We start from the raw sequence: 25,610 nt of genomic DNA, 5'->3' as shown, positions 1-25,610 counted from the left end.
TGTGCCCAGCGGCACAGATGCTTCTGGAGCAGAAGCTGAACACCGTGCCGTACGGCACATTCGGAGACAGCAGGACGTTCTGGACTGGATGCGTGGAAATTTTTGTAAATACTTGTCAGCCTAAATTAACAAAGAAGCAGCATGGGAGGCCTTGAAATGTCATTCTTCCAAGAAGTCCCATCCTTCCAGTTTCTCCTGGTATCACCCAGCCATGTGGTGATCTTTGCACGGGGTGGGTGTAGAATGTCACACTGAGCTTCAGTAGAAGCCACGCAAAGATGATTGCAAGTATCATGCACAGGGATGGCCAGTTCTGCGTGGCTACTGCTCCTCGCTGGGCTGGGGAAGCACTCCGAGAGGAACGTCTTGCCCTATTGCTCCCTGAACCTACTAACCAAAAGCCATAAGGCAGACCACTGGCAAGTGCAGCAAGAGAAACAAGTGGAGAACTGTAAGGAAAAAAGGCCTAGACCAAGCGTTTGTGGCAGGGCAGCAGAAAAGTAGACCTTTCTCCTGCTCCCCACCCCCGGGGAAGACATTAAATGCCAGTCCTGGCAAGTACAGCACAGCAGACGCTTACTTGTTCTGCGCTCTCCAGGCTCTACATTAAGGCTCGGAAGACTGAAGTGCAAAACGTTCAGAGCTGGTTTCTGTTCTCAGCTGTCACAACGCAGCAGGAGCGGCACCGGCCCTGGCTGTCCTGCTCCACACGCTTCCAAAACCTGCCTCACACGCGCTGCTGTCGGAGCAGATGTTCGCAAGCCACGTGGGTCTTTTCAGTGGCTGAGCGGTTTTCCAGCCCAAAGCCTCCAGAAGGCTCCCACATCAGCCCAGGCAGGCATGGACATCGTCTTTGAGAAAGTGAAGCAAAAAGCTCCTGCCCTCATCCTTATGGAGCCAGCAAGGAGTTGAGGCAGCCTCACAGGCCGCTGGCTCTGCGTACAGCCAGGCCATGGAAACCAAAAAGCAAGAGCAATCACTTTGGGCACTGAGTCTTGGCTGAACAACCTCTACCACCAATTTCCATTTCAAGACTTCTTGTGACTGGGAACATGCTAAACTGCTTCATCTCCAGCTGTAATTCCAAGAGGATCTGGAGGCCTGGCTGCTTACAGGACTCATTGCTGTTTTCCCAATTAAATGCCACAGCTAGCGTGGGGGACAGCAGGTCAAACGGTCTTGGAACCTCGGCTGATGGAGAGGTACCCACTCATGGCTCTGCAGGCTTGGGGGCTGTCAGAAGGACCCAGCTAAGGACGGAGGTCTCAGACCCAGGCACTGGCATCCCTGTGCTAAGCAAGCCCTGATTGTTTAGGGGACATCAATCCAGCCCTGCTGTCTGAATTCACCTAATAGAAAAAGAGTTAGAATCATAGAATCGTTTAGGCTGGAAAAGACGTTTAAGCTCATCCAGTCCAACCATTAACCTAACACTAACAAGTCCACCACTAAACCAATTAAGGGTAGAGTAATAACTCATTTAATGTTTCCTGACTTGGTGGCAGGATTATTTTTTAAAAGTAAAAGAAGTAAAACTAGGAATCACTAAGGTTGGAAAGGACCTCTAAGATCATTGGTCCAACCATCAACCCAACACCACCATGCCTGCCAAACTATGTCCCAAAGTGCCATGTCTACATATTTCTTGAACATCTCCAGGGATGGTGACTCCACCACCTCTCTGGGCAGCCTGTTCCAACACTTGACCCCTCTTTCAGTAAAGAAATTTTTCCTAATATCCAATCTAAACCTCCCCTGGCACAGCTTGAGCCCATTTCCTCTCGTCCTATCGCTTGTTACTTGGGAGAAGAGCCCAACACCCCCCTCACTACAACCTCCTTTCAGGTAGTTGTAGAGAGCGATAAGGTCTCCCCTCAGCCTCCTCTTCTCCAGGCTAAACAACCCCAGTTCCCTCAGCTGCTCCTCATAAGGCCTGTGCTCCAGACCCTTCACCAGCCTTGTTGCCCTTCTCTGGACACGCTCCAGCACCTCAATGTCTTTCTTGTATTGAGGGGCCCAAAACTGGACACGGTATTCCAGGTGCGGCCTCACCAGCGCCGAGTACAGGGGCACAATCACCTCCCTGCTCCTGCTGGCCACACTATTCCTGATACAAGCCAGGATGCTGCTGGCCTTCTTGGCCACCTGGGCACACTGCTGGCTCACGTTCAGCCGTGTTCAGTCGACCAGCACCCCCAGGTTCTTAGGGTTTGAGGGTTTTTTTCTTTTTTAATAAGGCTGGAGGTTCACCGGGCTGTGGCGGGCCGCAAGCAGCGATGTTTGGGAACCGCTGCCCCCGGCTGCGGCCCCGCCCCCCGCCCGGCACTGCGCCGCGCGGCCGCGCGGTGTCACACCGAGCCCGCGCCTGCTGCTGCCCCTGCTGCTGCTCCTGCTGCTGCTGCCCCTGCTGCTGCTGCTCCTCCTGCTGCTACCTCTGCTGCTGCAGCTGCTGCTGCTGCTACCCCTGCTGCTGCTGCCGCCGCTACCCCTGCTGCTGCTCCTGCTGCTGCTGCTGCTCCTGCTGCTGCTCCTGCTGCTGCCCCTGCTGCTGCTGCTGCTGCTGCCCCTGCTGCTGCTCCTGCTGCTGCTCCTGCTGCTGCCCCTGCTGCTGCTGCTGCTCCTGCTGCTGCCCCTGCTGCTGCAGCTGCTACCCCTGCTGCTGCTGCCGCCGCTACCCCTGCTGCTGCTCCTGCTGCTGCTGCTGCTCCTGCTGCTACCTCTGCTGCTGCCCCTGCTGCTGCCGCTACCCCTGCTGCTGCTGCTGCTGCTACCACCCCTGCTGCTGCTGCTGCTGCCCCTGCTGCTGCTCCTGCTGCTCCCCCTGCTACCCCTGCTGCTGCCCCTGCTGCTGCAGCTGCCCCTGCTGCTGCTGCTGCCGCCCCTGCTGCTGCTGCTGCTACCCCTGCTGCGCCTGCTACCCCTGCTGCCCCTGCTACCCCTGCTGCTGCTGCTCCTGCTGCTGCTCCTGCTGCTGCCCCTGCTGCTGCTGCTGCTCCTGCTGCTACCCCTGCTGCTGCCCCTGCTGCTGCTGCTGCTGCCGCCGCTACCCCTGCTGCTGCTGCTGCCTGCTGCTGCTGCTACCCCTGCTGCTGCCCCTGCTGCTGCAGCTGCTGCTGCTGCTACCCCTGCTGCTGCTGCTGCTGCTGCTGCCACCCCTGCTGCCCCTGCCCGCTGCTGCTGCTGCTGCCCGCTGCTGCTGCCCCTGCTACCCCTGCTGCCGCTCCTGCTGCTGCTCCTGCTGCTACCTCTGCTGCTGCAGCTGCTGCTGCTGCTACCCCTGCTGCTGCTGCCGCCGCTACCCCTGCTGCTGCTCCTGCTGCTGCTCCTGCTGCTACCTCTGTTGCTGCCCCTGCTGCTGCCGCTACCCCTGCTGCTGCTGCTGCTGCTACCCCTGCTGCTGCTGCTGCTGCTGCCCCTGCTGCTGCTGCTGCTGCTCCTGCTGCTACCCCTGCTGCCCCTGCAGCTGCTGCTGCTCCTGCTGCTCCCCCTGCTACCCCTGCTGCTGCCCCTGCTGCTGCAGCTGCCCCTGCTGCTGCTGCTGCTGCCCCTGCTGCTGCTGTTGCTACCCCTGCTGCTGCTGCTACCCCTGCTGCCCCTGCTACCCCTGCTGCTGCTGCCCCTGCTGCTGCTGCTCCTGCTGCTGCTGCTGCTGCTCCTGCTGCTACCCCTGCTGCTGCTGCTGCTACCCCTGCTCCTGCTGCTGCTACCCCTGCTGCTGCTGCTGCCTGCTGCTGCTGCTACCCCTGCTGCTGCCCCTGCTGCTGCAGCTGCTGCTGCTGCTACCCCTGCTGCTGCTGCTGCTGCTGCCCCTGCTGCTGCCCCTGCCCGCTGCTGCTGCTGCTGCCCGCTGCTGCTGCCCGCTGCTGCTTCCCCTGCTGCTGCCCCTGCCTGCTGTTGCTGCTGCTGCTGCTGCCCGCCCGCCGGCCCCTGCCTGGCTCTCCCTCCGCAGCTCAGCGGCTTGGGTCACCGCACAGGGACAAAGCGGCCACCTCCATCTCCGGGGCTGAGAGACCCCGCACCGGGGGGATGCAGCCGGGGAGCGGGGCGATGCAGAGGGGATGACAGGGGCTGGGCAGAGAGGACAAGCGTTGGCTGCATTTTGTCCCAGAGAGGTTGGAAATGAAAATCAGAATTGCTGCTTTTATCCCACCGGGGAAGCTGCTCCCTCCCCAAAGGCCTCGGCGGCTTCATGCTGCAGGCTGTGTTCTCCCACGGGTTCACGGAACACTGAAAATCTATTGAACTTCCGACTTAAGCAGTGAGGGGGGAGCACAGCGCAGCCCCGCAGAGCCGGGGCTTCCTATGGCGGCATCATCGGGGCAGAGGCCTCCGGGGCCCTGCCAAACCCTGAAGCCACACGGCTTCGGTGCAAACAGCCCCGCAGCCGGGCTAGGGCTGCTGAGAGCCCCGGGAGGATGGCGTGACCCCTGATAATGTGCGAGGTGGGAAAGCTTTCAGGACTTGAACCACTTACATTTGACCCAAATATTGCGCTTATGTTGGAGTATAGAGGCTTTAATGCTCCTGCAGGAATGTTAAGCAGAGAGCAGTAGGACTCGGTACTTACTGCCCAGTGCAATTACAGAATCGCAGAATGGTTTGGGTTGGAAGGGACCTTCAAAGGTCACCCAGCCCAACCCCCCTGCAGTGAGCAGGGACAGCTTTAACCAGATCAGGGTGCTCAGAGCCCCGTCCAACCTGACCTTGAATGTTTCCAGGGATGGGGCCTCCACCGCCTCTCTGGGCAACCTGTGCCAGTGCCTCACCACCCTCATCGTAAAAAATTTCTTCCTTATATCCAGTCTGAATCTAAGTATATTTAGTTTAAAACCATTACCCCTTGTCCTATCACAACAGGCCATGCTAAAAAAGTCTGTCCCCATCTTTCCTATAGGCCCCCTTTAAGTACTGGAAGGCCGCAATAAGGTCTCCTCGCAGCCTTGTCTTCTCCAGGCTGAACAACCCCAACTCTCTCAGCCTGTCCCCGTAGGAGAGGTGCTCCAGCCCTTGGATCATTTTTGTGGCCTCCTCTGGACCCGCTCCAGCAGGTCCATGTCCTTCTTGTGCTGAGGGCCCCAGAGCTGGACGCAGCACTGCAGGTGGGGTCTCACCAGAGCAGAGCAGAGGGGCGGAATCCCCTCCCTCGACCTGCTGGCCACGCTGCTTTTGATGCAGCCCAGGATACGGTTGGCTTTCTGGGCTGCGAGTGCACATTGCCGGCTCATGTCCAGCTTTTCATCCACCAGTACCCCCAAGCCCTCCTCCGCAGGGCTGCTCTCAATCCCTTCATCCCCCAGCCTGTATTGATATCGGGGGTTGCCCTGTCCCAGGTGCAGGACCTTGCACTTGGCCTTGTTGAACCTCATGAGGCTCCCCCGGGCCCACTCCTCAAGCTTGTCCAGGCCCCTCTGGATAGCACCCCACCCTCAGGCACACCAACCATCTTCCACACAGCTCAAGCACTTGACTTAAAAGTGTAATTGACTCTGCGCAGCCAACCCCTGGTGCTGTGACAGCAGGTAAAGCAGGCTCGTTCGTGAAAGCACTGCTTTCTCCCTGCCCCGAGCTACTGGGCCATTAAAGGAGGAGAAATTATGATTTGGCAAGAAGACTTGGAAAGAACAGCATTGCTGCATTTTAAATATGAAGTGTTTGTTTTGTTGGAAGATGACTTTGGGATGCCAGGCCAAGCCTTAAAAATACTCAAAGGCCCCAGTGGCGAAACTACAAAAGAAAAAGAAATAAACCTGGTAGCTGTTGGATGCAACGCAAGAGCAGCAGGTCATGCCCCAGCAGAACGGGGGGACAGGGAGCTATCGGTGGAGCTGGGAAGGAGGGAAAACATTTTAGCACCTGGCAGACTTGGAAGAGCTCACGCAGATCTGTCAGGGCAGCGCAGAGCTTCCGCACGCCCAAAACACCTGAGGACAGTGCGGAGCCGTGGTGGGAATCACGCACAATAATATGCTGACTCAGCAGCACAGCCACCTGCTCCCGTGGGCACGGGGCCACCCGAGCACGGTGCTGTGCCGGCAGCTCTGGTGCCTGGGCGTCCCCGGGAAGAGCCTGTGCTGGCACAGCCACCTCTGGTGCTGCGAATTGGTGCAGACAACGTTTAGCGCTGAGGGCTGGTGAGGCGAGCGGGTAAAACGTGTTTGGAAAGAACAAAACAAGCCAACAAGGGAGCTGGGAAAGCCGAGTGGCCTGGGAAGTGGGAGACGGCTCAGATGTGCTTACACAGCCCAGGATCTGCGGGGCAAGCCTCTAAGATGCTTCCCTGAGCAGCCAGGCAGAGCCCGCCGTTACCAAGTGCAATTAACTGCTTCATTACCATCTAAGCAAAACAACCCAATCAGTCTCTGCTGTGTTTACCCAGAGAAGAGACTGGTGTCGAGACACAAACAGCGTCCTCCAGACTGCAGCTGTGACCCGCACCCTCCGGCCCGGCATGGCGGCTCTGCTCCCCAGCTGGCCCCTGGGAGCAGATTTTAGGTGTCCTCCGCGGCTTCAGACGTGCTGACACCGCATCAGCGAGCCAGCACTCAGCACCCTCGCGAGCTGAGCCACCCCACGATGTCAGTAAATACCTGCTGAGACAGAGCTGTAGACCCAGATGGGAGTGATGGAGATGAGAACAGAATTTAACCTTCAGAGGTCCACCTTGACCACTGGTGCCTGTGCTTGATGTGTCCAGCAGATCTGGGAAATTTTAACAAGCCAAATGAAGGCCAGAGACCGCTTTTAGGGTGACAGCAGCCTGCCAAATGGAAAGGGAACCTATGGTACACCAATCACTTTCAGAGGACTGGGAGAAGCTGTGATTTTTGAGCTGGAGCCCAGAGCCACCACAGACCTCAATCTACATGGCACAACACCCTTCTTTTACAGCAGCATAGGTATTTCCTACAAGCTCTCTTCTTCCCAGCAGACACATCTCTAGATGAGGGTCCAGGTGACAGGCAGAGAGCAAAGGACCCCTGGCATGCAGGAGGAACAGGGAGGACTAACTCTGAGATCCAAGGTTAAGCTTAAAAGGGCCACTAAACCACCAGAGTCTGGAGACTTCAGCATCTCTAAGACCTTCAGTCAACTGAGAAGATTAAGGTCTGAGTACAGCAAAGAAAACTGCACTTACCTCTGTGATGAGGTACAAGTGATTTTTGAAAGGGATTGTTCATGGCTGTTTGAGATAGCAGGATGGGACAATCCGATCTTGTGTTCCCAAGTCTTTTAATAAACTCTTCTGTAGGATGGAGATAACATACCTACAGCGGTGACATAAGCAGGACCCACGTGATGGCACGTTAGCATGCCGGTACCATGGTTAGCAGGGAAAGATAAGGGGCACCGTACATCGTGTAGGGTTGAGGAAGGAGTTACTATACAATATCCTATAGACTCCAGCACAGCACCATACTGCAGTACCTCTGCTGTGGGGATGCCCAAATGAACGCTCACAGCAGTTGCTTCAGCCTGAACATCTCTGAAGGGAAGAGAAGCGCCCATGGGCTGGGACAGGGGCTCGGCCGAAGCGGCGGGGGCCAGCAGCCCGCTCCCCATGCTCAGGCAGGGGGGAGGCACGGCTCCCCCTCCGGTCCTTTGGGGCTGATGTGCTCTGCTGGGCGCGAATGTGAGTAAATCCCTTTGGTGTATGGTATTTACTTACGTCCTCTGCTGTACCTCAGCGTAGCGTCCGCGCGGGGTCAGCCACTGTGATCCATGCCCGGTTCCTCAGGCAAACAAGCATCCTCCCTGCTCTGCGGTGGGGAAACCGAGGCACAGGAAGGATTTTGGGGGCTGATGCAGCACCCCTGGAACTGGCTGCAAAGGCTCTGCCTGAATCCCAAATCCCAGAGCAGCGACACAACTACCATCTCCCAGGGCCCAGCTACAAAGGCTGGCTCGGCTGAGCAGCAGAGTCACGTCCAGCAGTTGTGAAAGAAAACAAAGCAGAAAAATCAGTTCTTCTTTAGCTGCAGGCTGGGTTTGGGAAAGCAGGGATTTTATGCCCCCAGCCCTGCTTAGTTCCCACGCGTGGCACGCTGACGGTACCCACAGCCCAGCTCGGTCGTTTGCGGGAGCGATGCTTTCAGCCCGATGCCAGCGCCGATGAGCGCTGCGGGAAATCTCAGCCAGCTCACAAGAACAGAACTGCCGTTGGCAAACTGGGAAGTGGTTCCTTTGGCTGATTATAAATTGGCACATAAGGAGATTTTTGTGGTCGGGGATTTTCCTTCCCCTCCTTTAGAGACTGGGCTCCCAAATAGCAGTATATTTTCCCCGCTTCCTTCTTCCTTGTGTTTATCCATCGCCTCTCTTCCCCCGATCCTTACAACAGTCTGACGCTGGTGTGACTCCAGCCCCGGCACAGGATTAACTCCAGGGCAAAATGGGAGATGGGGAGCACTGAGGGGCTTTGCCTGTGCTGCTGCATCCCTCCCACACATCAGCCCACAGAGGAATCCCTCTTCTTGGTAATTCCTGAACTGATATATAAACATGAGACCACCATGACCAGCACCTCCCCTGACCCCTGGCACAGGGCAGCCCCCCTGAGCGTTCATTTCTGCCTTAGTCCCAATACAGGCGGCCGCACCGCTGCGCCCATAGGAAGCCCCTGATATTGTGTTAAAAATTCTGGTAATCATAAGTAGAGAGTTCACCATAACTCTTAGTTCACTCTTTCAACAGCCGATTACCCACACGACAATTAGCCTCTTCTTTCCCATGTGGATTTGTTCAAAGTGGCTCAAGTTTTGGCCATGGGGTCCCATTAGACACCTGCCAGCCAGGCGGAGGAGCCCTGCGCCCTGCTGATCGGATCTCTGCACCCAGTGCAGGCACTTACAAGGCAGTCGACTGTGCATGCAATTACTCTTCTCTTTGCTATATTCAGTAGATTGCAACCCCAAATCTTTCCAATCCCTTAGTCATTCCCACAGCTTTTCCCTCACAGCAAAAGGCACCGGAAAGGTTGTTTTTAGCAGGCCGCTAGCTCAACACCTTCCCCCATGCAGCTACATCTTCCTTTTTTCCAGGTGCTTAAGCCATTTTATAAATATTACAAATAAAACAACCCTGCAGAGGCTCACAGAGCCGTCAGTGCGGAACCCCAGCAGCACACAGAGCAGCGATGAAGATAGGATTTGGCAAGAACCGATCTCCTCTGGCAGCTCATGCCGTGACAACATCTGAACCTTGGGAGGGCACTGGAAAGCCTCCAAGGAGCGGCACGTGGGCAGAGAGGGTTTTATCACACCGCACTGTATTCTCGAAGGCTTCCGAGCTGTTTGTACTCAGAGGAAGCGCTTTTGTAATTGCTTGATTTAGGGTTAATGATTTTTCTGTTTAAAACCAAACTAATATTATTTAATGAATTTATTTGCACTATGCAATTAGATCACATTACAAGAATTATTTGTTGCATGAATGGGGATTTGAGATTTTTAAAAAGTGAACAATTTTTTCCTTTTTCATTTCTTACTACAGCAAGCAAGGAGAAAAAAAAGATTAAAAAATATAATCAAACAAGAAAAAGACAACAGCTTCTCTCTGTCCCCCTCCACCTGCCAAAGACTAGTATTTCTGTTAACACTGGGTGGGAATATCGAAGTAGCACACCCAATGTGCTTGAGTGGATTTTTCTCCAAGCTGCTTGAAAATACCCCCAATGCAGTAGGTAAGACAACACCTGACATTCCTCCTGGGAATTGATTTTAGCCGACCTTGGGCTGGTGGCTCCTCAGCGTCTCCCTTCAGCCTGGCCAGGTCCCAGGTCCCCAGCCCAGGGCTACACCACCTGCGGGCTCCTGCCTTTCGGTGACCGAGGCTGGCTCTCTACTCGGGTATTTTTAGTAAGCACCATCAAGACTCTCTTCCTAAGAAGCCCTTAAGCCTTCACACCAGCCGGATTTTTGCTTTTTTTACTGCAGCAACTACTTTGCTCTTGTTCCAGTGTAAGACCAAAGCTGCATGGAGGCAGCATCTGGATGCAAGTTCACATCCAAAACCTCAGCTTTTCACAATGTAAGTTTTTGAGACAGACGCTAGTCACAGGAAACCAGCCATGTTTCAAATGCTGCCCGTGGGAAAGAAATACGGGAGTATTTTCCCTGAGACTCAATTTAGAGTCCAACTCCAATATTATTCCTTTAAAAAGTAAGAGAAATGGCAGAAAGCAGAATGTGAGGAGCAAACATGACAGAGAAAAAACCTCCTTTCAGGAGTACGGCTGGGCAAGGTTTTCCTATTTTGTTCTCCAAGCAAGGCTGATGTCCTGTCCTGAAACAAACTCCCCAAAACGTGGCAATTAGAGGCTATAAAATTAGTCACTGAATGAATTTGTGGCAGCTTTATATATATTCTGTTCCAACACACTTGGACCAAATCAGTTGAATTTTCTTATTTGAACAGAGCTTCTTTACATGGGGAGTATAGCAATTTCCTTCATTATTTCTTAAAAGTAGGAAAGAGTTATTTCTAGACAAAGACAAGTTACAATCACTGGCTCAAACCTTTCATTTTTGTCCCCACTGGAAAGACCATTTCCCCCAGAGATCATCCGTCCACCTTACCCTTTCCACCAGCTACAAGAAGTCCTCCTAGACAAAAGCAGATCGGTCAGAGACTGACACCCAGGACTTTTGAACTACTCGGGGTTCACTTTTTTCTGTACCATCTCCCAGCGTTTGAGTCAAGGGATCACAGGGTAGCTCCCTTTTAAATTTATTTATGAGCTTGCAGAAGTGATTATTTTTCTGTTTATATCTTCAATTATTAATTTCCAGCTTTCTGCAGAAAAGCCAAAGAAAGTTAAATTAATTTAAAAGACCAAAACAACCCCAAACCAGCAGGCTTTACTGCTGCATAATAAACAGAAAAAAGCTGCTAAAGAAGCAACAATCACAAATAGCCTTGGCCAGAAAAAAGTAATTATTTATCAAGTGCCTCAAAATTTGATCTCAGAGGCTCCCCAAACGCAAAGAAAGATGGCGTGGTACAAGTCCTTCCCTAACAGAGCCAGGACAGTCTCACTGCTCTCAATGTTCCCGACAGGCGACTTCTCACGACCGAGGATCTCCGTCTGCGACAGCCCAAGGTGGAGCCCCTGTCCCAGCCCCGGAAGGATGAGGGACAACTTTCTCCAAACCATCCAAAAAGGCTGAGGCACTTTTCAGCATCATTTTCAGACACATCTTTAAAGAAAGATGGATATTTTCAGCATGTTTTACAGGACTTCAGAGAGAAGTTACCAGCACAAATGCTATTCAGGACTATTTATTCTCAGCATCTTCCCCCATACTGACAAGGCCATCGGTACCACAGCCTAATTCCAGCTAAAAACACTGCAAGCTGGCCACTGCTGAAATATTACCTAGAAAGCAGCCACCTCAAACACCCTCCCCTGCTCCTCTTTTATTTTTTTATTATTAGCTTGGCAAATTAAAAAAAAGTCATGGCAGTAACAACATTTTATTGCCGTGTGAAGAACTATTTAAAACTGCAGAAATACATAAATAAGTCTAGAGTAAGACATGGTTTAGTGCTTGCTTAAGCGGCATGAGTGCCTGGCATGGGGTTATTTTCAGAAAAAAAAAAAAAATCTTGGTAATATCCGAGGTAGTTACGGCTGAACGCTGGCTGGCTCTGCCATTCCCCGGCACAGCGGTCCCTCGCACCCCGGCTGCGTCAGACATCTCGCGCTCACGAGGAAGAGCGGCGGGCAGCATCGCCCAGCAACTGGGCACGGGCAGCAGCCCCCCCAACGTTGCCTGGTGCCCAGGGTTGTCCTGGTTTCGGCTGGGATAGAGTTAATTTTCTTCCTAGCAGCAGGCATAGTGCTGTGTTTTGGATTTAGTAGGAGAAGAATGTTGATAACACGCTGATGTTTTTAGTTGTTCCTGAGTACTGCTTATGCTAGTCAAGGACTTTTCAGCTTCCCATGCTCTGCCAGGGGCACAAGAAACTGGGAGGGGGCACAGCCAGAATAGTTGATCCAAACTGCCCAAAGGGCTATTCCATACCATATGGCATCATGCTCAGTATAGAAACTGGGGGGGGTTGACCGGGGAGCAGCGATCGCTGCTCGGGAACTGTCTGGGTATCGGTCGGTGGGTGGTGAGCAATTGCATTGTGCAATGTGTATATCATTATTATCATTATTATACTGTTACTATTAGCATTACTATTTTACTTTATTTCAATTATTAAACTGTTCTTATCTCAACCCAGGAGTGTTTCTCACTCTTACTCCTCCGATTCTCTCCCCCATCCCATCGGGGCAGGGGGAGTGAGCAAGCGGCTGCGTGGTGCTGAGCTGCTGGCGGGGGCTAAACCACGACAAGGGTGCAGGCAGCCCCCCACCGCGGCGGCTCAGGAGCGTCCGAAGCAGCAGGCGGGAGGCCCGGCGGCCCCGCTGTCGGCTGCATCGCTTTGGATACAGAAGAATTTTCTCTTCTGCAGACAAGCTTGGTCAGAGCCCTGACAGGCTGGTGGTTGTTTGCAGAGAAAAACCAAACAGAAGACAAATCAACTTCATACCTTTGAGTGAAACATGAGGGGAAAAATCATACTTTACATTTCAGAGCCTTCACGTTTAGTGAGAACAAGAAATGAAATGAGCTCATGAAAGACTAATTGCCCGGTTTGTTTTATGCATGAGCCCCAACATTCCTAGCACATGCAGCTACAGCTTGTTTTCAAAAAGTCCAATTATTTCATTAAAACATCTTCACATTTCCAGATTTTCTATAACAAGTCTTCTCCTCTTCATCCTTCTGGCCTAGTATTTTGCCATTTTTTGGTTTAAGACCAAAGAAAAGAGCCAAAAGGAGGGGAAAAAAAATCAAGAGCCTGCATTATCTATAATTTACTAACAGCTATTTAAAAGCTGGGATTTAGGATCCATCCTTTCTCCTCCACAACGCAAAGGAATACTGTGGGACTTAACCACCTTGCTGCAAAACCCAGGGCAGCTCAGGCAGCCAGGAACGCTGGATGCAGCAGGATGCTTTTGCAGGTACAAGGACACCAAATGAGGGTTTGAAATGAGCCTGTGCCTGGGAACTTGAAGGGCAGGATCAGGAAGCAATAGGGATAAAAGCTCCAATATTGCCTCTAATGTTTCACTATCTGGAAGATACCCAAGGAGGCCACGTAAGACATCTAGTTTATACACAGCAGAAACTGAAAGCTGGGTGATGGGCTGGGGTAAAAGGTGAAAGAGGGGAAGGGAAAATAGCTAAAGAACCCTCAAAAGTAGTCAAAAGGATGCCCACAGAGGAGATTTCTTCCAGACAAGCAACATAAATAAAGCATAATTCAGTAAAATGCTATCATCAGAAAACAGAGCTCACGGTAAGCATCCGACTGCAGCATAAATCGTTACGAATAAGGACGTCTGAGCAACCACAGTCCCTCTGACGAGGCAGAAAGCAGAAGCCTCCATGCCCGCCTGTGCGGGAACGGAGTGCTGCAGTCTTGGCACTCGGCGGAGAGATGCTATCGGGGGTTGCCACGGAAACCGGAGGATGCAGACCCAGCAGCTTTGACTTTGCATAAACTGACAGCGAGTTCAGCTGGGGATGAGCCCCTGAGAACGCTGGTGGTTTCCCGCAGCTCCCAGGCAGGACTGCGACGGGGCTGTGGTTGAAGCTTTCTCAGGGTCAAGTCTCCTGCTTCCACCCCTCCGCAGCCCACCCGTCGTGCCCCCCGGCCGCGCAGCACAGCCACACGTGCCTGCACCCCGTTCTCCTCCTCCGTCCTCCCAGGCTGGACACCACACACAGAGGTCATTTTCCTCGCCCATCGCTTCCGTCCAGCTTCCTCCTCACTGAACTGCCATGTGAGAGCTTTTAAGTATTTTTGAGTTTTCTGGATAGGGGTATTCTCTGGAAGCAGAGATTTTTTTTATTGAAGTTCCTTCCATCACAGAGATTTTTTTTTTATTGAAGTTCCTTTCACCACAGAGGGAGCCCCGATATCCCACCTCCCTTTACAAACCTGGAGAGAGCAGGAAACGCTGTACGATTGGTACAAATCTGGAAAGGATCACTTCAGAGTTTACTGTAATTTTTTTTTTCCCCCTGAAACCAGCCTTGCTTCAGAGGGAACCTGTCATACAGGAGAGTCCAACACCAGGTGAATTACTGCCACCTTTGGCAACGTTGCTCTTACCTTGTTACCCCGTATCACTGCTGTTGTGGTATCCCCAACAGGAAAACACTGTTGTGGTTTGGAGAAAAGAGATCCCCTTTTCCCCTCAAAATCCTGAAGCAACGTAAATTTCATTTTAAAAGTGCCCTTAAGGTAAATGTCTACTGTTCATTTATTTACATACCTTAAAGCACTATTATTTGCCCATAAATATTATGTATGTTAATTCAAATGCAATCTTAAACTTGTGTGCAGACTTTCCATAAATTTTCCCTGTTGTTGCACCTCTGAAGCTGAGACCCTAAGGTCTCAGAGTTGTAACATGTTTTTTCTTCAGTGAAATGGCATCCTGAAGCCATGCATTAAGTCCTCTGAAAAATATAATTAATTCTCATAAAGCCTAGAACAGTTATACAAGGAGCAGAACAAACGAGCACTGGGCATTTATGCTTCATAAGAATAACTGTGCAGGTAGGTCCAAGGAGCACTATTTCCATTGCGGATTTGTATCCCCCACAGAACAGATTATTCAGATATGACACAGGCAGATCAGACATGCCTAATGTGCAAAGTGGCCACTGACACAAGATATTTTGGAAAGGGAGATTTTCAGCCGGTGGCAAGGGATAGCACAAGGCAATGGTAAGTGACAGGCTAGTGCTCCAGCTTTGATTTACCACCCCTTCTCTGTACGGGCGACTTGCATTTTCAAATTTAAACTAATTTCTTTCATGCTATTTGCAAGAGTGAGAAAGACTTAAGGCCAGTTTGTTTGACAGGATGGCAGCTGTCACTCCATGTAAACAGACCCCAAAATGAAAGAGCAATCCAGCACATGGAAGTAGAAAGTCCTGACACTTTAATTATCTGAAGAGATTACAAGATGAAAGTCTTCCTTGAGGCAAATGTATATTAGTATTGATATAGTCATTGTGCTTTTCAGTAAGAGAAATAGGAGTCTGTATTTACATAAGAAACTATAGTGTCTGAGATCTTTAAATATCATATTTATGGAAATGATTCTGAATTACAGCATTTACAAAATAAAAACAAGCTTGAATAAATATTCAGTCCATTAAATAAGATTCCTTTTTTTTCACAGAAGCAACTTTTTGTGCATATTTATTTCACAATTGAAGTTTGTTGTATTTTTTATCCTATAAAAGAAGGATTAAATTTGTTAGGTTTTTTTTTCTAAAAATAAAACTGCAATAATCATTGCAATGTGAAGCCTGAGATTTAAGCCTGAATAGGTATCATTGCTTGCACCACGTTACCCACCTCCCACTGACCACCCAACCCCATGCCTTTCCAAACTCTGGTGAATGCCAACACTCCAACTCAAGGATTCCATGGGAAGGATTTCAGGGAAATAATAATAAGAATAATAATAAAAAAAATATAAATAAGGTGAGGATAACACATCATAGCTGACATTGTCTACAAACAGCATCATAAGGCTTGTGCATTACACATAAACTAAGTGAAGCTGTTTCATCTGATTCAAAATGACAGTAGTGCCAAACTGTTGTACCCTTATATGGCTCATTAACAGTGAATATTAAACCATTTAACAAAGGGAATGTCCCCCCAAAAATAAATTTAAAAAAAAAAAAAATCAACTGGCCAGTTTTGCTTTATCATTTTGAATGACGACCTTTCTTGAGCATGATACCGCAAACTACTTCCTCATCCTTTTTTGTATTTATCACTTTGAAACACAGTGTGTAACACCGCAAGTCAGGAAAGGGGACCCAGCAAAGAGCTCTTGATCTCGTTTCCTCTGTAACCACAGCACACACTGTCTTGCTTTTCATGTGGCCAACTCAAAGCATGTCCAAACGCCTTTGAAACCTCAGTGCTCAGGGAGCTTTTACGGCAAATAGTTTGTGCAAGATCATAGCATGAATCCATGAGAGTCTTATTTCTTACCTCTCCAAGTGGAGATAAAAATTAATCCCTGGTGTTTCAAATAAGTACAAACGTCTTCCGAGTTGTTAGCATGAGTGAAGTAACAGTATGCAATATTTTACACAGTTACTCTGCCAAATGTGGACAACAAGTGCCCTTCTCCGATTGACCATTCTGTAGGACCTTTTGAATATATCATTATGTGTTTGCATCTTAAGAACCATTTAAAAAACTCATTATGGGAGAAATAATTTGTCACATCTACTGAATTTTGCTGCTAAACTCTTTCAAAAATATGTATTTTAATATTAATTTGTTCATTTGGTAACCATTTCCTCTGAAGTTTGTTAAGTTTTAAGTGCTGATATAGAAACCAAAGCTCTGTGTTATAATTTTATTAACAGGATTTAGCATAAGTGACACAGATTATAAATACCTCCAAAACTCCAAAATATGGAACTGGAAGTTGTAAAACTTAATTTTTATAAGATAACTTGGAGTTATTGCTCTGCTCGGTAAATGAAAGGCAACAGAAACATACTGCTTCAGGACCCTCAGTGCTTCCTATGTGATTCACAGAAAATTTTGCCTTTGTAAATATCAAATATGGATTTGAAATAGTTTTGCTTTAATTAATCCTAGCATAGGTAGTGAAAATCTAGTAATGGGAGAGTTAAACCGCAGCAGGAGGGAGAGCGCTGACATCCACAGCCATGCTGGTATTCTAGTGAGCACAGAAGTGTCCGAGCTTTGGGATCGATTTGCTGGGATGGACTAGTTAACGCTACTCTGTTCCTAGCATGTAAGATAAGCCGCAATGCTTGTTCAGTTCTCTGAGCCCTATTTCCTTCCACACAGTGCATTTGTTCTGCATATGGCATCGTAACATTAATGTTATAGGTTTATGGAAGACTGTACTGTAGCCTCACAGCTACAGACACTTCATACTTCCCTTTAGCAGCTTAGTAAAATGCAATAAAAACTGTCTGTACAAAATTTATAATAATGGATGTCGAAGCCTACATGCCATCACAGGGTCCCTCTTTCAAGTTAATTCTTGGCTTAGGTCAAATATATCGGTCCGTGTAAGACTCCAGAAGACACACCAGTCGTTTAATATGTCAGATACCAGCTCTGTCACTATAGAAAGGGGTGACATGGAACATGTAACAGTGAGTGCAAACACGGACAGGCTTCATCTGACCATAACGAGGTAACGGAGCAGAGTGGGAGGAACAGCGGGAACAGAATATCTGAAAAACAAAAGGGAGATTTCACTTTAGCTCCTTTGAAGAACTGGATGGGACAAAACTGATTTCAAGAGAGGGGAGAGAAGACTGTAGGCACTGGGCTCTTGTGAATCGGCAACACCAACCTACCTCAGCGCAGCAAGTGAAAGCCCTCTGCAGGCAATTTATAGCCCAATGACCAATTAATCTGACCGTGCTTAGCCTCTCTGACACGGGTGCCCAAGCACTGACATTAGCTGAGGCAGGCCTGTCTGTCTCTGCAGGTCACAGGGGAAGGCAGCTCCAGAGACAAAAAGCATCATCTCTCTCCACTGGCTTTAAAGAAAGACTATATATTTGCAAATACCTCCAAAGTTCCTACTCCTGCAAGTCCACTAGGATGTTAATAAAACCACCTGCTCTACCCTCTTCCTTTTTAACTTGTGCAGCAGCAAGTGAAATGAGACTGCAGATTTCTGGCTTCCCAAGGCACATGACTGCTTTATTCTCCCTCACTCCCTCTTCCTCCCCCACAAACTTGCAAAGCAGCAGCCCTGCACACCGCAGTCCTCCTGCAAAGGTTTAGAAAGCAAGCAAAGGGACACACCGTCCCCGCAGCCGAGCTGTGCACCACCCCTCACGGCGCAGGCTGCTGCGGCTCGTTAAAGCTCAGAGCAGTAGTCCAGAGTGACTTTGGATTTGGGGTGTTTGTTCCAGGATCTCAGCAGAGAGTTCTGCTTTTTAAAAGACAAATGCTTATTGCTGTATAAAGTCAGCCCCCTCCCCCGGCACTTTCTAAACTTAAGCTGAGCAGTTGACAGCCAAGACATACAAAAATACTTGTGACTTGAAAACCCTGGCCAAGTGTGCGCATTTTGCTGTGTAGCTGTTTGTGGTATGCATAAATTTGCTGTTCTCTTTGGCGGAGAGTTTCTCACATGTTTGACTGAGTCATTACCTTGCCACAGCTCCGACAGTGGTGTTTCCTGCGAATGACTGTGAAAGGAGCCTTGCACGCAGTGCAGTAGCTGCAGACTTCATCTGGAACCCAGTCAGGAGGATCTGTCAGAAACACAGCAACAAAAGGGAACATAAATCAAAAGGGAATAAAAACAAACATGCAGTTACCAGATCCTCAAGGGAGTAGGGAGAATAAAATATAACAGCAGCTGCTTTCATCCAAGTTTCTCGAGGTGCTCTGCGAACAGGCAGCTGGGCGAGTTCAGGATGCCTGAGAGGGCTCAGCTCACCCCTTCTCTGCCAGGCGCCCACCTCTGGGCAGAGCGCAGCAGGCGCTGAAACAGCACACGGCAGCTCTGGACTCAAAATGAAATCCATCCTATTCAAGTGAAAGTGGCAGGGAAAAGGAGATAAGAAGTCTGAAGCCAAGAGACTATTAAAGCAGAGCTGGAACACAGGTGTGTTTGTCAATGCAACCAGCCATCAAAACAAGCTTAGAGCTGAGATCATTCGCAGCCTCTCCAGCCCTCCCTACAGAAAGGCTGCTTGCTTTTCTGCAATGAGGCAAGCAACTCTACAGATAATAAACTCAGAGCCCGATTACTGTCTGTAAGCTATTAGGAATCTTACTGGAAGTCACCGGTAACTACAACACCACAAAATCAAGTGTGCAAGACTTAGCAGAGAAAGAATTCAACCATTATCCCTAACAGCGTGTTTCAGTTGTTTCTTTCTCCTGTGAGCTCTCTAACTTCTCATAAAAGCCAAGCAGGGAAATGATTGGGTTTTGGCAAAGCAGAAGGTATTAGGCTGACTTCTGTTGAGCTGCTTCTGCTAGTGACAGGCTGACATGACCCTCAGAGTCTAAAATTACAAACGTAGAAATGATGTAGCTGATTGCTTAATTAAGTTGTTAAAAATCTAATGAAGGGCAAAGCAAGTTCTACCCAGAAGGAATCCACGGCCACAGGGAACACGAACTGCCGGATGTATTTACCCAGGTTCCCTGTATGCAGCTCCTCTCTGAGAATTATTTACAGTATGCAAGCCATGCAATTGCTGATTTATAAACCCAACAAGCACGATCCCTGCCTTGAGGAGCATATTATCAAACAACAAAATATACGGTGCAGTTAATGCAGAGGTCAAGAGGGCTACAGCTACAGACAGAAAGATAATTACATGAAAAATCCACTATATTGTTCAAACATAACCGTGACCAGTTTTCATGTGTTTATCACATTGCAACATTTGTCAGATTAAAAGTAAAAAGGATACAGCATTCAATGCAGGAAATGTTCAAAAAGCAGATTAATAAAGAGAACTTCAAATCTTGACTCAGCTTTTATGGGCTCCTCTAAATTATTTTGGAAGTTAAACTGGTTTAAGGAAGCAATCTTTCATTTAATGAACAAACCTGTCTGAAAAGGTCACAGCTATAGGGACAGCAACCAAAACCAAAGTCTGTGCAGAGAAATGACTGATGTGGTGAAAAAGAAGAGGTTGCACATAGCAGCCTTCACCTCATCCCTGGGAACAGTTCTGTGGGAACATAAGGCTACAAAATCCTACTTCAGCAGCAGGCTTTCCTATGGCAGCAAGGAGATGCAGGACTGCCAGCTTAAGTCGAAGCATTAATAGCAATGAAACCAAGGGATTTTCCTTTCCATCTCTTTTCCTTCTCTGCAACCTCCCTAGCTACTACACGTAACTTGCCCAGTGAAACTTACTCCTAGTGCGATGTCGATTTTGAAAACTTCGTATCACTTCCACAGGAATCTCTGACCTGAAACCATGGCAAGCCTGCTGACCTTGGAGCATCTGCATGTTCTCCATCCCGGAGGTTATCACATATATTCCAAATAAAATAACCGAGCCAATAATGATATTCCTGTTTTAAAATTGCCATTAGACTACATAGCCTTGATTATGTTTTCAGGGATTTAACCATCCCATTGATTCTCACTAATTTTAAAGACAGCAAAATTTCGGAAGTTATTCAAGCTCTGTGCCACCAGGTCTCCCTCCCAAATGAACACAGAGCTGGTAGAAGCAGGTTTGGTAAGATGCCAACTTCACTACTGATGCTTTATCAACTGCATTTTCATGATTTTTTTTTTAATTTTAATATTCACAGAAAAGCCACAAAACACAGGCCCTTTTTGTACGTACTGCAGCATGCCAATATGAACTACAACTTCCGCAGCAGCTAGTACCATAATCACTCCTTCCCTTAAATCACTATTAGTCCAGACACATCATAAGCTAATGCAACCCCACCACAAAGACTCTGGACCTCATCGGCAGAAAGCAGCTTTCTCATCAGGTGTTTACCATTTGGGTTTTGTTTTGTTCATTTTTTTTTTCCTGTTGTTGCCCTTGAAGTGCAATGTTGAAAAAGTTATTTTTTTTAGTTGACCTTGTATGGATTTAATTGTCTCCAGAGCTAAAGAAAAACTGCAAAAAACCCCCATGAGAAACAGCAAATTTATTTTGATAAATAATGACCTTATAAACTCCTAATAGTCATATAATCCGTAGTTCAAGGTTACAGAATTACTTGACTGCCAGATGGATGCATCTGCAAACTAGTTTTTTTATAATTGCATAAAAAATAAATCACATCTTAGTGGTACTCAATGTACAGAAACAGTATAACCCTCTCTACAGAATGTTCTCCCAATTAGAGGGACTGTCTCTGCCTCCATGTTGGTGTCGTATCAGCCGATTCCCTCATTTAACGCATCAGCAGAGTGAGCTAAAGAGCACATTTTCCCCCAGACAGTGACTCAACCGCAGCCGGGCCCTTCGAGAGGGCGATGGGGCCAGCCCCGTGCCCATTGCATGGGTGATAAAGGGTGGTAGTGCCCTCCTAACGTCCCAATGCTCGCGCCGAGCTCAACTGCACTGCAGCACACCCCCAAATAGTAACACTTCGTTATGTAACGCCTTTTAACATTCAAAACGCTGTACAAACATTAATTGCTTTAATCCTCAGCACCCAGCTACAGTCAGTAAGTCCGGGAAGAAATCAGGAGAGAAATGTCTTGCCCAAAATCATACAGTGATGCAGTCCTGAAATAACGTTTGAAATAAGAAACTTCGGGCCATGAGCCCTATGCCTTTGCTTCCAGTTGTGACTGAAAAAGTCCTTACGCTGAGCGCAAACACAGAGGCTTCCTTGCGGGAGTACGCACTCGCTGAGAAATTGAGCGCAGTCCTGGATTGGAGCCGAAGTGCTCACACTGAAGGACTCTGCCTCTCTGAGCCCGTGCAAGCCCCAGTGGCAATGGGATCAACAGCCCAGGTCCCCTTCACGTGCCTCATCTCGCCCAAGTTGGGGAGCAGCCTTTCCGACTTACATACTCGAACGATTGTGTCATCAGGCTTCTTATAGAACAGGCTTTTGAAATATTCTCTCAAGAGCCGTCTCGTGAGGGGATAAAGCTTCAATATGAGGAGCAGAGTTATACAAATTGAACCCCCAGCATTAGCCTGGACATGCTGGAAGCAGGGCAGCAGCTCCACGCCCGCAGGTTTATGTTATAGTCCTCCTATGGGCTACGCTGCTCCATTAGCTCTGCATGCTGCAGCGAATGCAAACATCTAGTCTCTAAAGCACTAGCTGCTTGTTCTTAGGGGATTTGTACCAGGAATGGAGGGAAAACCTTGTTTGTGGGCTAATTGGCCCACTGCTTTATCACACAACCAGAGTTAAGATAAGTCTGTAGGGAAACGGATGGAGACCACAGCACAAACATCAAAGAGGAGGAGGAAGGGAGGGAAGGGATTAATGAGGCAGAAAGACTACAGAACTAAATTTTAGAACATTAAAAGCATGTACAGAAAAAAAGGCAGAGAAAGGAAGAGAAACAAGTATTTAAAGAAATAAGAAACAAGGAAAAGGCACAAGACAAAATTAAATACTGTAAAGGCTGAAAGACATTTAAAAAAGGAGAAACAGTATTCCCAACTCTTAACTATTCAAAAATCTTGCACTATGATCTCCCATAAATCATGAAATTTTACAGGTTTTTTATTCGTTTTATGCTGTAGCTTTTAGAATTCACCCCTATATGCCTCTGCAACTTCATTAGCTAAAAAAGTTCTGTTCTATAGAAGTTAAAAATCTCTCATAAATCCAAGACGCTGGAGCTTTAAGAAAACCACAATCATGATAAAAATCACAGACACTGTAAATACTATCAAATGGCACATGTGAACTCATTTTGCTTACGTATGTGCAATAGATCTACTGCAGTCCCATCTAATCTTAGAAAACCAAGGAGAACATCTCCATGTTGCAGAACACAAGGAGAAGAGAGCCTGGACCCGGACCCACCAGCAGTGGTGATTCAAACGAGATTAGACCAGAAAGTTCCTTCGGTGGTGCTGAGACACAAGGGACTGGGTCGGGTGGTGGGGGAGGGAAATAATCCCAAAAGTTGTTGGAGCTTGCAGAAGGCCTAATTTAGCAAATCTATACTCTGACAGAAAACAAACCAGAAAATGTGCACAGCACGACTCCGTGTTGAACAGCAGCTACTAAACCCTGAGCTTGTGGTGGTGTTTGCATCACGGGCAGACAATTCGGAGAAAAGACCCTTTCTGCATCTTTTGTTTTTATCAAATATTCCTAAAGCAGAACTCAAACTGAAAGTTCCTCCTGCATCGACGTGTGTTAGATTTTAGAGCGCATCGTGCATAACGCTGATTTTACTTTTACCAAACGAACCTTAAGAGGGCGGTTCCTACAGCAGCCTGTGGAACTTAAACCACTGCAGCCGTCAAAGTGCATTACCCTCACAGCTGCAAAAAAGGTCAGATGGGCTTGCTGGAGCTTTTCTGATGAAAGCAGGAATTGTAAATTCTCAGTTTTAAGTATGGAAAGTAGAGAACGAAGGTGACATGACTTTATCCCTCACTTCAACTGCCACAGTAAGATGAACCTTTTTGTCCCTTATCACACAATTTTCCACACGTCACTCTGGGCCATCTCTGACTTTTATCTAAGATTCCTAGGAGGCAGTTGTACCAAAGTAATGTTTACCCTTGCTCAGTAGATTCAGTGTTGATTACAGCTGGCTTGAAATTTCTCATTAAAAATACATTTTTTGCTTCAACAATATTACTTGATGAAAATTTCAGGGGTGAGGGAGAAAACAGAGGTACAGACTTATTAGCTTCAAGGACAGCTCCTGTCAAACAGCTTTCTTAGGATACAGTTTTTGTGAAAATCTACAAAGCTTTCACCAAAGCATGGAGCTCTGCAGACTTGGGCTTGAGACTCTGCTCTGCCTGATTCCACACGACCTTGAACGATGATGTCCTGTGTCCATTCTGTACAGGTACGTGATTAGCAACTCATTCTTTGGGCAAAATAATTATTTATGTAAAATGGAACAACTCTTGATAGCAAACACTGACTTCCACTGGGATATGGTTCAAATTTTCACTTTAAATCAGAGGGACCAGAGAATTGGATCTTCCATATAACTGTTACTAGGACTCTTTCTCTGTAAGAGCTACCAACAGTTATAAACTAGAAGCAACTTGATAATGTAGATCTACATACTACATGCCAGAAGAACACTCAATATGTGTATTTTTAGGACAAAAAAATTTCAAACCTAATGAAAATCGCAGTTATGTCATTGTAGAGCTGAATAAGCTCGTGCTTTACAGTACTTAGGGGATGTTTTCTCCTCCTGCAATTAAGTCTCAGTAAGTTCCACGCTGTGCCGATGAAGAGGGATAGTCTTTGAAAAGGTAAAAGGCTCTGAGCAAGTTCTTAAAATGTAAGTCAGATCAAATTATTGCAATATAACCTAAAAAACTGTATAAAATCCTGTAATTTTACATGCATGATTGAATATTCTCAGTTGATTATAAAACATTGCCTCAATATGGAAAATGATGTTAGAGTCTTCTCTCACAGTGTAAGCAGAGCTGCTGAATAAGGAAAAAGTAAAAAGTTATGTGGACAGAATATGTTTGGCCACTGAACTGTGCAACAATTGAACTTTTTTCATTTAGAAAGTGTTGCTGGTCATCATTATAAATAATAGAGTAGCCATAGGCATGTAGGGGACAAAAGAAAAATTGAAGCATTCAGCTAGGGTTGACAGCTAATTCTAGACTCACGGTGATTAGATTCTGCACATACAGTAGCATGGGTGGGTTTTCTTGACCTTGTGACTTCTTATTGCAACAAGAACAAGAGCTCGAGCCTTGGGACCATAAATTACTGAATTGTGCTTGTGCTGCTGGTTGGAGAGCAGCGATGACTTGTGACTAGACAAAAGTGGGTGGGCTGGAATATTACAGGATGGAAAGGGACCAAGGAGAACTAGCATGCTGTTGTGCAGCAAGCAAATGCTAACACTATCTGGAACAGACAGGTATTTGTACTGGCAGCCACAGCAAATCCATTATGGCTGGAGTTATAACTATGGGGTAGCAAGCATGGTAGTTCTGTATGGATGCTAGAGGAATAAGGAGTGAAAATGAATGTATGGCTGCAGAGAGACCTGAGATGCTACAGCAAAGATTTTCATGGAGCACCAACAGCTTCATAATGCTTTCTGTTTTTCCTTGAGAAAATCTTCCAACTTTTAGATGTCTCATGCTTATTCCTAGACAAGAAGTGCAACTAATTTTCTTAGCCATCCTGTAACTTCATAACACTGACAATTCAAAATATTCACCTTCCCTCAATCACAACAGATGAATCTTCCAGACTAATAAATTACTCCAAAATACATGTATGGTCAAAACTCAGATTTGCCAAAGTTCACTATTAAAATCATTAAGCTCACAAGGACAAACATAATCCTTCCAAATATGATGAGCAGGGACTTATGCTTGATCACATTTACAGGTTGATAAAGAAATGAATACATAAAAATCCTTATGAAGACCAAAAAAAGTTACTCTCTTTGTGTATGTGTATATATGGGAACCTGTTGGCACATACAAAGCACATTTTGTGTTGGGGCTAGAAACACAATCCCAGACCTATAAACGGCAGAAAGACATCAAACTTGTATTTCCCTGATATTTGCATTTTTTTTAAAGCTGTAATACATATTAAGAACAATGCAGTTCTGTCCTGGCAGGGATACATTTATACTAGGTTAAGAGTAATTTTCTTACATTTTCAAATGTGGAGGTTTCCTTTAATCGGTGTGTGACCCATGCTGCCCACTCTCAGTCCCATGAAAACTTCTTGGTCAGCTTATTATCCAACAGTGGTTTGTCCCAGGCTGGAGCTCAGGAACTTCCCCATAACCTTCTCCCCATGCTGGCTCGTAGCTCACCAGGACACAGGGAGAAAGGCAGCACCACAAAAGGTCC

General features: G+C 47.7%; 1 protein-coding gene across 5 annotated transcripts in view; it reads right to left on the bottom strand.

Moving 5' to 3' along the window:
* Positions 1–17,176: 17,176 nt before the first annotated feature.
* Positions 17,177–25,610, bottom strand: part of ZFYVE28 (zinc finger FYVE-type containing 28) — an 81,800-nt gene continuing 73,366 nt past the window's right edge. For all 5 annotated transcript variants that reach the window (XM_075709104.1, XM_075709105.1, XM_075709106.1 and 2 more), the window contains 2 exons: positions 18,253–18,356; positions 17,177–17,318 (listed from right to left, as the gene is read on the bottom strand). In XM_075709104.1, coding sequence (XP_075565219.1) covers positions 17,187–17,318; positions 18,253–18,356 — 236 coding nt within the window. In that variant the 3' untranslated portion in view covers positions 17,177–17,186. The remainder of the gene's footprint in view (positions 17,319–18,252; positions 18,357–25,610) is intronic.

This window comes from Pelecanus crispus, chromosome 4 (genome assembly GCF_030463565.1).
Source record: "Pelecanus crispus isolate bPelCri1 chromosome 4, bPelCri1.pri, whole genome shotgun sequence".
NCBI lineage: Eukaryota > Metazoa > Chordata > Aves > Pelecaniformes > Pelecanidae > Pelecanus > Pelecanus crispus.
The sequence above is the reverse complement of the archived record's forward strand: the minus strand, read 5'-3'. Positions and strand labels throughout refer to the sequence as shown.